We start from the raw sequence: 16,224 nt of genomic DNA on the forward strand, positions 1-16,224 counted from the left end.
CATTTGAGTACAGCGAGCTTATGTTCAGGACCAGAATGATTTGAGCTTTGTGGCATGGCACGTTATCCTGCTGGAAGTAGCCATCGAAAGATGAGCACACTGAGGTCAATAATTGACAAACAGTATCTGCAACAATACTCGGGTAGACTATGAGATTGAAGCCATTATGCCTCCGCCAGGCTGAACTATCGACATTGTCAAACTATCTTTTTGTTTACTTCAGATTTTGACCCTACCATCTTCTGTTGCAGCAGAAATAAAAACTCATCACACCAGACAATAGATGTCCAATCTTCTATTGTCCAATTTTGGTGAGACTGTGCAAATTATATCCTCAGTTTCCTCTTCTTAGGCAGGAGTGACACCTGGTGTGGTCTTCTGCTGTTGTAGCAGAAGACCACTGTCATTTAAGACAGCACATGTGTGTTTTTCCATGTGATTTCGACATAACCTATACTACTACCCATTCAGGACTCTCATCTTTGTATATTCCAGCTCTGCACAAGAGATTTTGCTTGGGGCACTGAAACCCTTCACTCGCTATGAGCTGGCAGTGCAGTCTAATGGAGCAAATGTGGTAGGACCCTTTAGCGGCACTGTGGAAGAGTCCACTCTCACTGACCGTAAGTTTTCAGCTTCAACCTGGATATTTCAGAGTTGGTTTTCTGTATGCTGTTGATGAAAAAAAAACAAGCACTAAATCTACTGTAGATGGTTCTTGACACATATTTGGTTCAAGAACTCATATTAAATATGCACTTCAAGTGAATCCTCCAGCCATCAGGTCTTCTTTCATGTATGTGAAGCAGAGAAATGAAAAATCCTTTCTTTCATATTGTTTGCGGTCCACTTGAGTAAGTCACTTAACCTTAACATCTCATGAAGAACTACTCTGAGCCAAAAGAGAAAATGTGCTTTTAAATGCATATCGATGTGTGGGACCCTGTTTCCTGCAGAAATAGAGAGTACATGACAAGGAAACTACAATATTTCTTTCTTTCTTTTAAGTGGGCAAATAAAAAAAAGGAATTGTGTATATTTTAAGCCCTCCGTAATAAATTCATCTCAAAATAGAGTTATAAAATCTCCTTCCTACCCTTTAACAGGTGGCAGACGAAGTTCACTCTCATTCATTTCTAAGGTTTTACACATGAGAGCAGAATTTAAAACAAAAATCTAGCCCTTTAAAATGATTTAAACACAACCTCAGATGAACAACACATGACATACTACATGATGTCAGCCAAAATGCAGAAGCAGTGTATGATAAACTAAGTACACTCCATGGTTCAGTAACGTTTAAAACCACCTTTAGCAACAATAAATTCAAGTAACTTGAAGTAATTATTTACTGTTTAAACTAATCAGTCTCTCACATTGTTGCGGAGGAATTTTGGCCCACTCTTCTTTACACTGTTGCTTCAGTTCTTTAAGGTTTGTGAGAATATATTTATGCACGGCTTAAGGTCTTGCCACAGCATTTCAATCTGATTGAGGTCATGACTTTAACAGAAACTTGCTGCACCTTATGTTTTTGCAATCCTGTTGTAGATTTGCAGATTGACCTGTGATGTCCCTTTTCAGCCAGGTTTTAGCTGGCAGACGGCCTAACATTTGACAAAGGTTTTGTAAAGATATGCTCGGTTTGGTGTTCTATAGATATAATGGTGTGCATTATTTGCTGTGCATAAACAGAAATCTGTTCATATTTTTCTTTTACCCTTTTTGGACATTATTTACTGTTTGCTACAGCAGCAAAAGTCAAGAAATATTCAGAATTACCTCTAAATAATAATAATTAAAAAATTGCATCTAAAGAAAATAACATAATGAAAATGTGCAAGATTTAACCTTTTGATTTAAACATATTCCAAAAGGCACTATCTTAGTAGGAAACTACTAAAACCCCTGCTTTTATACTTACACTTGCTGACTGATCATCAGTAGCAACCAGGTGCTGCTAATCAAGTGTGTTTGATTAGCAGCAAGGGTGCACCTCACACACTGCTTCTGCTAGCAAACCTATACAAACAAACATACATACCCTACGATCATTATTGTTTGATGCCGATATGTTATATTGTGCCATACTATTATATATTATGACATTTCATTTAGTGTTTAATTGAGCCTTCAAATGTACAAATACGTACGATTGCAGGATTTGTTTAAAATATTTGTATATAACATGTCCTAGGGAAGGCTTATGCAAAGTTTCATCAAGACTGATCCACCTATCTTGGAGGAGATGGGGAACATACAAACATGCATGCATATATGCTCCGATCATTATAGCATAATGATGATATTGCCTTGGTGTATTATGTTACGTGTTGTCGTTCATCTTTCAGGTCATGTTTAAATAATTTTAGAACCTGCTAAGGACCAGATGGTTTTTTTTCTGTGTCCTGATAAACAAAAACACAGAACTGAAAAATAGTGCACTTTTTTCATATGACTGTACCAACACACCCCTTTATAAAAGTTGAGCTTTTTGTTGGATTAATTTATGATTATTATGCCAGTTTTATTAAATTGTGTCAATGTTCTTCTCCAGCTAGCAAGGTAATTGTATGCAGTTCATCCTCAGATGGTGCAGCTTATGGGTATGAAGGTGTGCGCTTGTGGATGCAAGTGAGTGTGTGCTCATTCATGTAAAAATCAGCATGTTGGCTGGCTAGTGGTTTGCAAACATAGAAATAAGCAGGCGGTGATAATGACTGACAGCTCTAATAAAACACCCAAGTGTAGTAGTAGCTCTCACTCTGGCCAACAACTTCTCTCCCAGATGTGAGTGATAAGTGCTGAGTGGGCCACTTTTAATAATAACATTGACACCAGTAACCCCATCATGCTCTCCACTACTGTGTGTGATCACCTGGGCCCCTTGTCCTTTCTCCTATTGCCCTGCACGTCCCTCTCTCCTGTACCCAGGTGGTAGGGACATGAGGACACAGATGGTTGTCACACAAATATCAAATCCCCCACAATGACAATATACATTCTCCAGCTGTGAGGCCTCATTTCTGGGCTCTAATTACTGACCTGACCCTCCCTTCCCCTCCAGGGCCTTCCACACCTCCCGAGGAGCTGCAGCTGACTACGCTGGACTCCTCGTCGGTGCTGGTGAGCTGGCACCCTCCACTGGAGCCTAATGGTATCATCATCAGCTACTGGATTTTGTACAGTGGCAACCTCAGTGAGCCAGAGCATTTATGGAAGAACGTCTCCCAGGATGGTGGGTGTTTCTTTTCACGACACATAAACAGCATTAAATGTATATTTTATTTTTATATTTACAGTAATATTTGCTCTCTCTATGAGAGAACACATTATTTTGCCTTTTTTAAGATTTGTTTTCTCTCTCACAGGGAGTATTACCAGTGTAGAGGTCCAGGGATTGGCCAGTGGCACTAGATATTTTTTTAAGGTGGGGGCATCTACTGAGGTGGGGCCAGGGCCTTACTCACCTATAAAGGAAGTTCACACAAGCCATCAAGGTATGTGTCAAGCAGAGGTTATATGGGTTATATAAAACTGCAGTTTTGCAAACCATGAAAATGCATTATTTTCATGGTACTGTAAAAGATTTAATGTCGTTTTATATAGTCCTGTGGGAAAGCAGAAGTTACTGGTTTCCTCTGTTTTGTTTTCTAATCTTTCTCGCTGTGTTACAAGCACACATACACTCTTAATGATAGTCTCACACTTCCTGTATATGCACATAGTCCTTCTAATTAAAATAAGTAATTTGTCTCAGCTGGCAGAGAAAGACTAGCTTTCCATAAGCTTGTTATTTCTCTTCTCCTAGTCTGCATCTTAAATATATTAAAATGTCAGATATCAAAGGGTGGCTTCATCAGTGACCCCAGGGTTAATTTTCAATTACTGCTTTGTGTACATAACAGAATTTGCTATGAATGTACTTTCTTTACTCTCATGTCAATTTGTGATTAGGCTTGCAGTCTCACTACATACTTTTTAATTCCATCAGTCAGCGTTTTAGCTTTCGTAATTATTAAATGCCCTGCTTTTCTTTAAACACAGAGCCATTAACTTCCCCAAGAACTATTAAGGATTAAAGCACGAGTTAGGAGTTATGCTTTTTTTGTTCATATGGGCTTTAATAGTGTTTGCAAATAGCAGTGGAAGTGGGACTCAGGTAGCTAGTCGGCTGGGAAAGAGAACTCCTGCCATCTGTTTCCTCTCCTCTTCTAATCTAAACTGCCAAAAACACGCAGCATAAATTCATTTTAATGAAGGTCTGCTCTTAAATGTTGCCCATCGCTTTGCTGCTATAAGCTTGACTTACCTGAAGAAATCAGTGCATTTTAGCAGGCCTTATATAACAGACCTGCACAAGTTGTACAAATAATAGTATTTTTGTACAATTCATGAATCTCAGGTAGCAGATCAAATATCAAAAGTTATAGTCAGTATATCTGGAAGAGCAAAAAAGCCCTGTTGTTTATACTAATAGATTTTTTTTCTATTTCCATGTTATCTCAATTTTTAACAGAGCTGGACATCCATGCAGTGACAGGCATTATAGTGGGTGTGTGCCTAGGACTGATATGCATCCTCCTTTGCATGTGTTTCAGCTTTCGTAACAGCAAATCCAGGTATGAGTTTTAGCACTCATACAGTGGCTTACTTGTTTTACTGCTTATGAACAAAAGGACACGTAAAATAGAATGTATCTGTGTGTTAATGTTTGCTCTAAATAGGGAGCTATCTGGGGTTCTGGACTCTACAGCTGTGATACCTCAGTATAAGAGAGGAGGCTGCCCCATTCCCTCCAACATACCAGAGTGCAGCAACAGCTATGAGTTGGAGACATTGATGCCAGCAGGTAGCCAAGAGTCTGGTCAACCGCCAGCAGAGGCCCCAGAAGAGCAGAGTCTGATGGCAAGTGATAATCCATTGAATGGGGAAGGTGATGCCCTTGCACCTGAACCCAAGGTCTACATCTTCAAGGGGAAAGTTTATTTTTAGATGGGCATTGGATATTTTCTCTCTATGTGTTGTATATATAGAAACTTTCCCCTTTTTTCATTTTTTTTCTTTATAACTCTCACATTTTGTTGAGGGAAAATACTGATTCTGGTGTTTCAACTATGTTGTTCATTTTATAGGCTGCCTGGAACGGCTCTGTAAGCCATAACTGGGCCAACAGAATCACAAGATACAAAGACACCCTAATAGAAGATTCTCCAACACTCGTGAATGGAGCTCTCAACATGCTAATCACTGATAATGGCATGGTAATTTATTGAACAAAATATGACTTACATTGTATATAAGGCAACAACTGTTCTCTCAAAGACTTTCTCCAACTGTATTTCTAATTTACAGTTTAGTAAACCCAGCCGCACATCACATGTTGCTAAATCTTTCATGCTTACACCCTATTAAACTTTTAAATCAACGAATAATACATTTCAGAATGAGGTTAACAAAATTTGTAACTGGTGATTGATTTTACCACCTGAAATCATTATTTTCACTGCCAGATGCTATCATAAACATCAGGCTAATTAAGCTAAATTTAGCTGCGACAATTGACTTTTTAATGCATCCAGTCTCTAAATGAGGACTTTAATGTGCATTGGATGGCTTTAAACAGTAGATAATATTGTTTTTATAAAGTAAAATATTGTTTTCAAAGACTATGTCCCAAGTTGCACATCACCAGGGCAGCATATTCACCTCTTTGAGCTATAAAAAAGAGGGGAAAAAAGCATATTTTTTGCATTTAATCTCAGCGCTAGTTAATTCCAACATTAATAATTTGTTTATTAAATGTAGTTAGTTAAGTACTTTGTTTTTAGCTGATGAAGCTAGTTAGCTGGGTATGCTAAGAAAAGTAACATCCTACATTAGCACAGGCATTGTGGGTAAATGAACAAATGAAGAACTGTCAGAGAATTCATTTGTTCGGGGTGATAAACTAATAAAAAGAAAATCTCATGTAACAGTGACACTGTTTCATTGCAGGAAGAAGATAATTTGAGTACATCCATGTGCAGTAACCAGGTTGAGGCAGAAGTCATTGTTCATTCTGAGCTTTTGGACACAGGGAGGGAGAAAGAAGAGGAGGGCTATCAAAACACAGATTCTAACACCACCTTGGGACCCTCATTGTCAGAGGAAAAGTATTCCTCTTTGAGCCAGCCGAGTTCGCAAGAAGAAGAGGAACATCTAGAAAAACTGTCACTATCCCAAAGCTCCTCAAATCTTCCCTCAGTAAAGCTGGTGGCTACTTACAATGGGGAAATTGAAGATACAGGACACCAGCTGACTGCAGACACAGCACCACATCAGGAAATGGGTCTAACCAATGGTTTCCATTCTCCTAAGATTGTGCTGAGGTCAGAGCGTCTGGAAAATGGGGACTCTAGACACTGTCCATCTGCAGCAGGGAAAGCCATCTCTCCTGGCCTGTCCCCTTCCCCCTTTGTCAGCACCGGACTTGTCCACTCTACCTCAGCAGCACACAGTTATCTGTGCCCATAGCCTCTGCATGCAGGGCATCAACCCCATATGGATTTTCTTTTATGTACCCAGGAAAAAAAAACCCAAGGATTATTTTTATGCACCTCATTATTAGCTTTCTTTCTCTTCCTTGCAAAGTTTTATAGGTACTTTGAATCCATTGTTTCATACTTGTGTATATAGAGTAAACATATACGGTATATTTTTAGTGGTAGAGTACTGTATATGGGTATGCATTCTCTATCATTGCAACCACAGTTTCCTCTGGGTCTTTCCTATCCATAGGAAGGAAAAAGATTTAACCAAGCAGACGGACATGAATTGGAGAAGGTATTTCTCACTGTGTCGTAAATGGCTCTGTTCCACTCAGGAATGAGAAAAGGCCAGGAATTTTCCGTGAGTGAGTGCTTGGACAGGTTATCATCACTGATGAATGGATTGGAAGCACAGGGTCTCCCTGGGTTTGGTAGTGTGGATGCTACTTTAGTGTGGCACTTAGGAATAAGCCTTAAAGAGTATCTTCACACTCTGCAAGTGCAGAACACCTGTGCCTCTCTCCAGCCACCTGCTGTCTCAGGGTCCACAGCCACACACACACACACATACACACACATACAAACACACAGAAAGCTAAAAACCTCGCTAATTCCTCGATATTGCATGTAAAATTCAAACAGTCATGTGTAAACACACATTTAGATACATTTCATGACTGGAATGTGGGGGTCTTAGGTGCCTAATTATTCTAGGTGCATTTATAACCTCTGTATATTTCTAAATATTACATTGAGTCCAAGTACAAAAAATGTCAATTGGAAACATATGAAGTATACAGATGTGGAACGTGAAGTATTCTTTTCCAAAATGCCATATATCCCTGTGGTGTGATTTTGTAATCCAGGGACAATTGAAAAGTAAAACATGTTTTCTTTTGGTTTTTATATGTCATTTATGGAATTATAGTATTTAGATGTTTATTTTGGTATTGGTTTGTGTTGATGGGAGTACTAGAGGAGGTGTTACAACTGTACATCTGTAGTCCACTCTCCTTTCTTTAGCTCCTAAATGGGGATGCACCATTGTCCCTACTATTGTCAAGATACTGTGCCATTGTGTCAAGATACTTTTTTCCCCTCTGTAAATGTATTTTTAATATGAAATACTTGCCACAATTCAAAGTATATAGTGTATTTGACTTGATTCTGCCTGACTCGAAATGTCCACAACTCTTTGCATTGATTTTGACAGACATCAACAAGATCAGCTAGAAAGGAAGGAAAAAATATACAGTGCTTAACAAATTTATTAGTCAGCCAAAAATGTGGTTTATGCCATTGCTGAACCTGACTAACAGTACTGATACCTACCCAAATCTTTTTTTTCTGTAACGGACAGTATGTACAATCTCTAATTGAAATCATATTTCTTATGTTAAATTATAAATATTGTTGTTAGCAATGAATTTTCAAATTTACTATTATACAAAAAAACAAGCTGAAGAATAGTAAAGCCAAATTACAGTTATCTAGCCTTCATGAACACAAAAAAATAGTTTTAGTGGTTGGATGTTATAATATGCTTTATAAATTTCTGATTTCTCAGAGATGTTCAGTGAGCTGGTCGACATTTGGGTATAAAAATACAAAAATTATATATTTAGTTTTCAATGTGTATTTAACAGACTTCTAAAATATTTCTGTTTTCTTGTTTTTATGACAGGTCATCTAATAAATTTGTTCAGCACTATATGGGATCCATTTTTTAATGGGTTTTTTTTATCTTTGAAATTGTTCCTTTTATATTCAATCAGTCATTTTCAAAATTAAAACGTTCATATTACAAGCAGTGATTCAGCATCGGTTCAAGGAGGGTAGAGACTGGTGCATCCCTACTTCTTATCAACAGCACTACCTCATTTATTTTCAGGACGGTTTCCAGTGTGATTTAAGTAGTTTTATGTAACTAGCACCTTTTGAGATCTTATTCTTAACTTGTCTGATTTTACAGCATTTAATATTTGAAGGAATAATCGTCCTGCAGTGACTGTATGTGTTATTTCAAACTGGAAATTATGTCTCTTTAGTGCGTTGCAGCTTCCTCTCAGATTTCAAATAGATTGTGTCTGTCAGTGTAAAGTTACCCTTTCCTGCAACATTGCTCTACTGAAAAAAAAAATACATAACCCTATGGCTTTGATGTGATGCATCTGAAACTCATCCACCCAGTGGCATGTGGTTTCAGAACTATACTTCCAGTCAAAGTAGAACCAAATACAGGAACGTTCTACCAGTTTCTGTAATCCGGTCATTCAATCCAATGTTAGGGTTTTTATTGGGTTCTAATGATAAACAAAATGTTGGATTATGACTTTTTTGAATTCAAGTTGCCCTAAATATAAGGTAAAATTGTGAAAATACTTGAAGCAGGCTATCAAATTGGGTTTTTTTCTTGCCTGCTTCAGGTCACTAATGTATAATAAGAGTTCTGGCCTGGATACTTAGTGCATGATGACAAGGACGTGCGACACTCATTACTCATCAGACAAAGTAATTCATAGCTACAGATGGCTCAAGTCTTTGCATACCTTTTACAACTTACATTTTCAAAAGGCTTTATCAGGTGCTTCACTTCAAAAAGAGAGTTTTTAAAATGATAATACTGTTCTGGGGGGACTTTTCTTTTTTTTTTTTTCTTTTTTTTTCTGTAGATTCAACTCTAAAACAATAGCAGGTCCGCAGAGCTTGTGAGCAGTAATAATAATGTCATCTATCTCAAAATATAATCTTAGCATTGAGTCAAGCCCTGTTTATGATGTCTCATCTTCTCTCAGGTTGTTTTTCTAGCAGTGATAAAGGAGCTCAAATACTTCAGCAGCAGAAATGTAAATTGTTGTTTGTTGACATTAATGAAAAAAGCTCAGTGTGTTCAGTGTTCCTGCTAAAAATGCTTTCCTTGCCAAAATTTCTCAAAAATTTTTTTTGCCTTGACCTTTATCTACCCAACATCAAAGTATGACTGCCATTTATTTATTTATTTTTCACATACAATAGCAGTCATTTACAGACAGAAATGAATGTGTGGAAACCCTGTGTGAAACATTGATTGGAAATTAATTAAGAAAGAAAGTGATATTTGTTGCATCTGGATGATTCACTGCCAGTTACAGAAATTATTATTACACATCTTCAAAATGCCACATTAAAAAGGTCTGGCACTCAGTTTAAGGTTTGTCTAACCCACTTAAGTGGTCCATAGAAGGCAAATCAACCAAATGCTCACATGGTAAAAAATTGCTGCTGCACTATTGTGCACACAAGTCTAAACTGGTAAGCATGTTTTACATGTGACCATTTTCCAAACAGTGATTTCCAAGCAGGTTTCCTTTTGCTAGTAAAGTAGCATACCTGCTATGATATACAATTTAAAGGTTTAGTGAACAATGCAGCCACAGCTTTCTGACTCGTGCTTTAAGATTTGCCTTTTATAAAAGTTAAAGTAAAGCACCAACTTTTTTTAAATTTTATTTTACACGCGAAATTCACTGTTACTGATCTCTACTTAGCGCCTACTCTAAGTAGGTATCCTTAAAAGGCATGTATGTCCTGAATACTGGCAGAAACATTCTCAAAAGCATTCCAGTTTGATATCTTCAGCATACCTCTCTCAGTCCAAGTCAGCCATGATGAGCCATGCTCAGAAAAGAAGTACTAATTCACTCATAATGTGCAACTTCTGTTTGGATAAGCTTTGTGTTTGGATGGAAATCACTGAATCAAGGCAATGTTAGAAAATCACAGTGAAAACGTACAATGACAAAAAAAAATCTTATGAGCAAAGATTTAATGAAGCTCACAACTATCATTTTCATTTTCAAAACACTGCACTGAATGTAGGTGCTGTTCTTTCAGACTCTGTTGTCACTGCACATAAAGTGTAGCCATAGAGATGATATATTCTCTATACCAATGCACCATTTTTTGTCATGGACAATTTAAAACAATTGAAAATTAGTTAGTTTGTGCTTGGGAGTTAATCAAGTAAAGACACCATCAGATCCACCATGAAGGAATTTAATTTCATGACGTTGCAGTTGCCAAAATCTTAGGTAGACATAGTTTAATGCCCCCCCCCCCCCCCCCCCCCCAACTGATATTTCACTTCTATCTGGTTGTTTCACTTATGTATTAAGTCTTGATGCAGTAGTGAATTATTATGGTGTGTGGAGGTGACAGAGGATATGAAATGGCGATTAGCATAACCCTGCCTGCAGCATAAATGATGTATACTCTCCTAATAGGAGCTCTGTTAACACTATTAGCCACTCTTTTGAGTATATGTATAAAACCTTGGTTTCTTTGTACACCTTTTTGTTGGCTAGAACAATCACATTTCTAAAGAAAAATTGACTCATTCTCTCATTTTGTAGAGAAGATAATTACTTTGATAATTATGTTGATTTCGTCTTCTTTTTGTAAGGGTTAATTAAAACACTATACCTCATGTTGGTAACTTCATTTGATTCTGATCAGTCTCTTGATACTGCACATTTTGTAAACAAGTAGAACATTAAAGGTAAGAATACTGTTGTTTTGTTAGCCAAGTGTTTTCACAGAGGATGGGACTTGTGATTCATTTTACCTCAGTGTGAGTTTTTACTCATTATAGTGACTTGGATTGTCTAGTCCTGCACTGAGGAGTTCAACACATGAGAGGAGGGATTAAAGGAAACCATTCAAATGTTGTTTATTATTTGGCAATATGAGTAATTACCAAGATTTTCTAAAAGTTTAAAGGCAAAAATCATAAAAAAGGAAAAAAAATGACTAAATCTGCTAAACTGTAAACTAAAGTATTTTTTTTCCTAGGGAGAAGGGCTAAAGAGAACCCCTCCTGAGGCAGGTTATACCTCTCAGTGCAGACAGATTTCTATAGAAATAAAAGTCTCTTCTCAACTCAGGTCTCCCATCTTTGCATAAAAGGATCATGCCTGCATATTCAATTCAGATACGTGTCATGTGTTGTCAAACAAAGCCTCATTTTGTCTTTTTGGGAATTAAATCAAGGAAAATCTTATGCACAGATGATACGTTGTTTTGTACAAATCACTCAGTGCATTTCTATCTCTAGCTTTTCTTTGTACGTTCTGGTGCTTTGTGGTGAGCTGCTTTGTCCAGTGATGTCACAATGTTGTACTTTTTTTGTGGTACATTATCTCTAGTTTTGTGTTTACCCACCCAGTTCTGCCTCTTTTATTATGTATGCACAGACTATAGTCATGTGCCACCAGCGATGCTCTGCAGCTACTCAGACACCTTTGTAATCATTGCGTGTCGAGCAAAATGTCATTAATCGCATATGCTAATGTAGAAGCAAATTGTAGGAGCACTTAATAGATTAGCATTTCATCTTTGGCCACGAGCAAATCTGGTCTGTCATCTTTACATTTCTAGAAGTGCAATTTTCTTAGTGTGTAAAACAAGAGATGGATTACTCAGTGTTAGTCATGGTGATGCTGGCCATGTGATAGATGCATTGCTATTTCAAAGGAATCAGTCACAGAATAGGTATTACTTGTGGTTTGTAGAAATATTTCCGCTGTGTTACCATATGTGAAAATGTCGAAACTCACAGCAACTGTGAGGACTTCTCTTCTGTAAATAAACATTTAAAAAAATACATATATAAACAACACTCAGTGTGATTCTGTGTCTATGCCAAATTGCATAAGGATTTTTTTTCCTATAACTTTTGTCAGTCAATTTTACTCTGTCTGATTTCTATTTCTGGCATTTGCATTCTGTAAAATGACTTTTAAGAAATTAGGGGAGCTCGCAGCATGTGAGCATGTGTTACACTCAGAGGTTAAAATTTATCCTATCTCCTAATGTTTGAGAGATGTAAAAAATAAGCTCAGCAGATGACTATGTGAATAAGGATGTAGCTAATTAACAATACTAAAATGTCTGTTCAGAACAAATGCATTAAAAAAACATCTACTTTTTTTATACTAGGTACAGTAGTACACTTATAACAGCAAAAGAAATCTGAAAGCAACACTTTCAAAGCTACTGCTACTGCCAATTTGTTTAGCTGACAGGACATATCCTTTTTTTTCCTTTTTTTTTAAAAGTCCCCTAAAGAGTTTTAACATTCAATAATTATGAGGTGCCGTAATAGAGTGGATTTTTTAAAAAAAATCTTGACATGAAGCAGGTGGCCCACCTGTAATTCTTTATGCTAATCTATCAAGAAACCTTTTGGATTTAGCTTAGTATTTAAATGCACAGTATGCAGTTTTAAGGATCTTCAATTAAACTAAGACATGTAAGACAATGCGATTCCAAATTTTAATGAAAAATGTAAAATTAACATAATGTAACACATTAAAATGGAGTTAAACTTATAGACATGTGTCTGTCATGTTGTGTGCTGTGGCAGGCAGAATGTAGGACTCAAACACAGGACTCAGAGACTGAAGGATTAACTTAAAGCAACAGCCTTTATTGCTGGGAGAACTTTCCACAAAATAAACTCACAAAAACAAACCAAAACCTTGAACATGGAAACTAGAATTAAACTAGACTCAAGAAACTAAGAAACATGAACTAGAATGAATCTAGAACACTAAGGGGACAAAACACAACACGGAGAGGGTACGAAACGACAGGGGAAAGACTGAGGACTAAGATACACAGGTAGGATCACGAGGGGATGGGGACCAGGAGGAAACACAGCTGGGACTAATCAGAAATAATGAGACGAGGGAAAGCAAAACTAGATACACTGATGTAGGACGAGGACCATCAAAATAAAACAGGAAACACACAGACCGAAACTCAGACTCAGGACACCCAAGCTTAGCACAGTAACTGGGGAGACATAGGGAACATAGCGACAAGGGTGACTAGACATGAAACATGGGATACAGTAAAAGCATAGAGTAGACAGAGACTAAACACAGGCTAAGATAACTACTAAGGGAGGAAAGACTACAATCACTAAGAACTAAAGAAAACCAAAACTATGAACAACAATAATCAAAAAATATAATTACAGAGTCAGAAAAACAAATACTGTTTGTTTCCCACAGATGCTCGATTGGATTGACTGAGATCTAGTCAATTTGGAGGCCAAGTCAGCCATCAGAGAATACCGATTCCATGAACCGGTATATGTCCAAGGAAGATCCACATGGATGTTTTCCCAGGAGAACATGGCCTGTAGCATCACACTGCCTCTGTCGGCTTGCCTTCTTGGCTAATTGAAGGCTGGGTAGTCCTGATCCACAACGATCCCCAGAAGGGACAAGTCCCATCCAACCAATCATCTCCCTTGGCACCACATGGAAGGTCCTGTTAGGCATCATAGCGGCTAAGATGAACAGGTACAAAGCTCAGTCCATCCCACAAATGAACAGTCAAAAATGCCACTGGGGAAACACACCAGCTACTGGTAGACTAAGGTAGTCCCACCACCTGGATTGACAACAAGACAGCCTATAGCTCAATACCTCACACATGGATCCTGGAATGCTTAAAACTATACAAGTGTGGACTGAATTTAGGAAGTCACCATCAAGTGTGGGATGTTTTCTTTCCACCCAGAGTGATTTTTATACTGAGAGTGAATTTTAAGGTATTCACTCTCAGTACATAGAGAAGTGTCATCAACCAAAACCAGCTTATGACCTATTGTATTAAATGCTCCACTTAGATCAAGTAAAACAACAAATGGCATTATCTATTGTAATATTTACAATATAAAATGTAACTATTGTCACCCATTTGTTTTTAGACTTCATATCACTGAGTTTGTCGTACAGGCTGCCACCTCCTTTTTTCATCTATTTTTTAGGCAGACATTTGGGCAAAAGGGTATATCTGGAGAGACATTGGCTCATACAAGCATCACTTAACTTACTTTAATAGTAGGATGCATTTATTATTCACTGTAATATTAAGGTGGGTGATAACTATTTCTAGTGAAAATTAGGCTCTGAACAAAATTGAATTACCGGAGAAACAGAGCTGACTATGGTAGAACAAATTAATGCGATAAAATGGCACGCACCTGTCAGTCATTTGGAAACTTATTTGATGGCATAGTGCAGCACTGTTATCCATCTGTACATGAGTAACAGTGCTGAAAAATACAAGGATCTCGCTATTGCCTGAGCCTAATTAAAGAAAAACCCAGTATATATATATATATATATAAAAACATTTCCCTGAATCTATAGTTTACAAAGTGACAATTGGTCTCATAAAATAATATTGTTAATAAATTTAAGCCAGATTAGAACCAGATCAATTGCCCCACCCCATCACAGACTCAGGAATTCGTATTGTTCTGATTTAAAGTTGCAATTTTTAGATTAGCCACTGGAGGGCAGTGTGGTCATTCCTGATAGTTCTTGAAAAGCAGTAAAGTGTGTGCCACTCCCATCACCATGGACTGCTTCCTGAGCACATATGCTGCTGTGACTTCATACCTGGTTTGGCTATTTATATATGCTATATATAATGCAAACATTATTGTGCGTTCCTACTGTTTGATTTTATCTTTATACATGGAGAAGAAGAAAAGGAAAAGAAGAAAAACTGGTTTTGGATACTGTACAAAAAGGTAGATATTTAAATAACCAAAGGTGGAGGAACTCTGTGTCTCTACATTTGCACATCTATCTGTGTGGATGGATAATGAGAGTGTGTTTGTGTGTGTGTGCACAGCAGAGAAAGAGTTAAACAATAAAAAGGCAAAGATGGAGGTGATAGAGATAATAGGGTGAGATGAGGGCACGAGAGTTAAGACAGGAGCACTGAGGCAACATCACGTGGCAGAATCCCCTGAAGGGTTAGATAAAAGCCTTCACTTAGTGACAGAGGGGTCTGGTCTCACTATCTCTCCAGCCACTCATCACTGCTAATCAGAGGGCTGGGTTCCTTTGCAGAGGTCTGAAAGGTGGGAAGGTTCAATTAAACATAGAGACACATATGAACACAATAGATCACACTGCCCTGTGAATAGGCAAACATACGTGGATGCATTTTCATTCTATGTTGTACTTATCAATGCAGCATATTGTGTTTCTGTCCTCCAGCAGTGGCATAGTCTCCAGGCTACTTCAGCATACCTCATATCATCAGCGAGTCAGGCAAGTGGAGCGCAGAGAGTCAGGTGAGGGCTTTACTAACGAGGTAAAGCTCAGTGCCTGTGGGGAAATACCTGTGTGAAGTTCTTGAATCAGCCCATTCATTCTGCCTCTTCTTGCCCCTGCTACTGTTCTACTACAAGACTACTACACTGTATTTCAGCACCACTCCAGCTCAGTTCACCTCTAAATTGTGTGGGCTCTGCCAGTTCAAAGTATACAACAGAAGGCATCCTGGGTTGGCAAGCATTTGCAAAGTAATCTTTTTGTTTGCAGACACTGGGAATACAAGAAAAACAGCTTCAGACACTAAGACCATAACACAAACTACAAAATACCTTTTTATAAGAAACAAATACCAAATGTTTATTTATTTATTACATGTCATTTCAGCTATGATAACAAATCAGCTGTTTTTATTGTGATTTTAATAGCTCTGTCAATTGAATAACTACCAGTAGCATCTAGTCAGTACAGGCACTCACTGGACTCTTTGTAGGTACACTTCTTCACCTGCTTGTTAACACAACTATTTAATCACACAGTAGCAACTCAGTACATTTAAGCATGTAGACATG

The 16,224-nt window shown here is 37.7% G+C and overlaps 1 protein-coding gene across 1 annotated transcript in view; it reads left to right on the forward strand.

The window, feature by feature from the left end:
* Positions 1-8,241, forward strand: part of igdcc4 (immunoglobulin superfamily, DCC subclass, member 4) — a 52,818-nt gene extending 44,577 nt beyond the window's left edge. The window contains exons 14-20 of the mRNA XM_086270314.1: positions 496-623; positions 3,068-3,238; positions 3,372-3,500; positions 4,520-4,622; positions 4,728-4,908; positions 5,136-5,264; positions 5,998-8,241. Of these exons, the coding sequence (XP_086126440.1) occupies positions 496-623; positions 3,068-3,238; positions 3,372-3,500; positions 4,520-4,622; positions 4,728-4,908; positions 5,136-5,264; positions 5,998-6,516 (1,360 nt within the window). The 3' untranslated portion in view covers positions 6,517-8,241. The remainder of the gene's footprint in view (positions 1-495; positions 624-3,067; positions 3,239-3,371; positions 3,501-4,519; positions 4,623-4,727; positions 4,909-5,135; positions 5,265-5,997) is intronic.
* The last annotated feature ends 7,983 nt before the right edge of the window (positions 8,242-16,224 follow it).

This window comes from Aulonocara sp. 'chitande type north' Nkhata Bay, linkage group LG1, assembly GCF_057382095.1.
Source record: "Aulonocara sp. 'chitande type north' Nkhata Bay isolate Kocher_YH1m ecotype deep benthic linkage group LG1, A_spYH_male_GT1.1, whole genome shotgun sequence".
Lineage (NCBI taxonomy): Eukaryota > Metazoa > Chordata > Actinopteri > Cichliformes > Cichlidae > Aulonocara > Aulonocara sp. 'chitande type north' Nkhata Bay.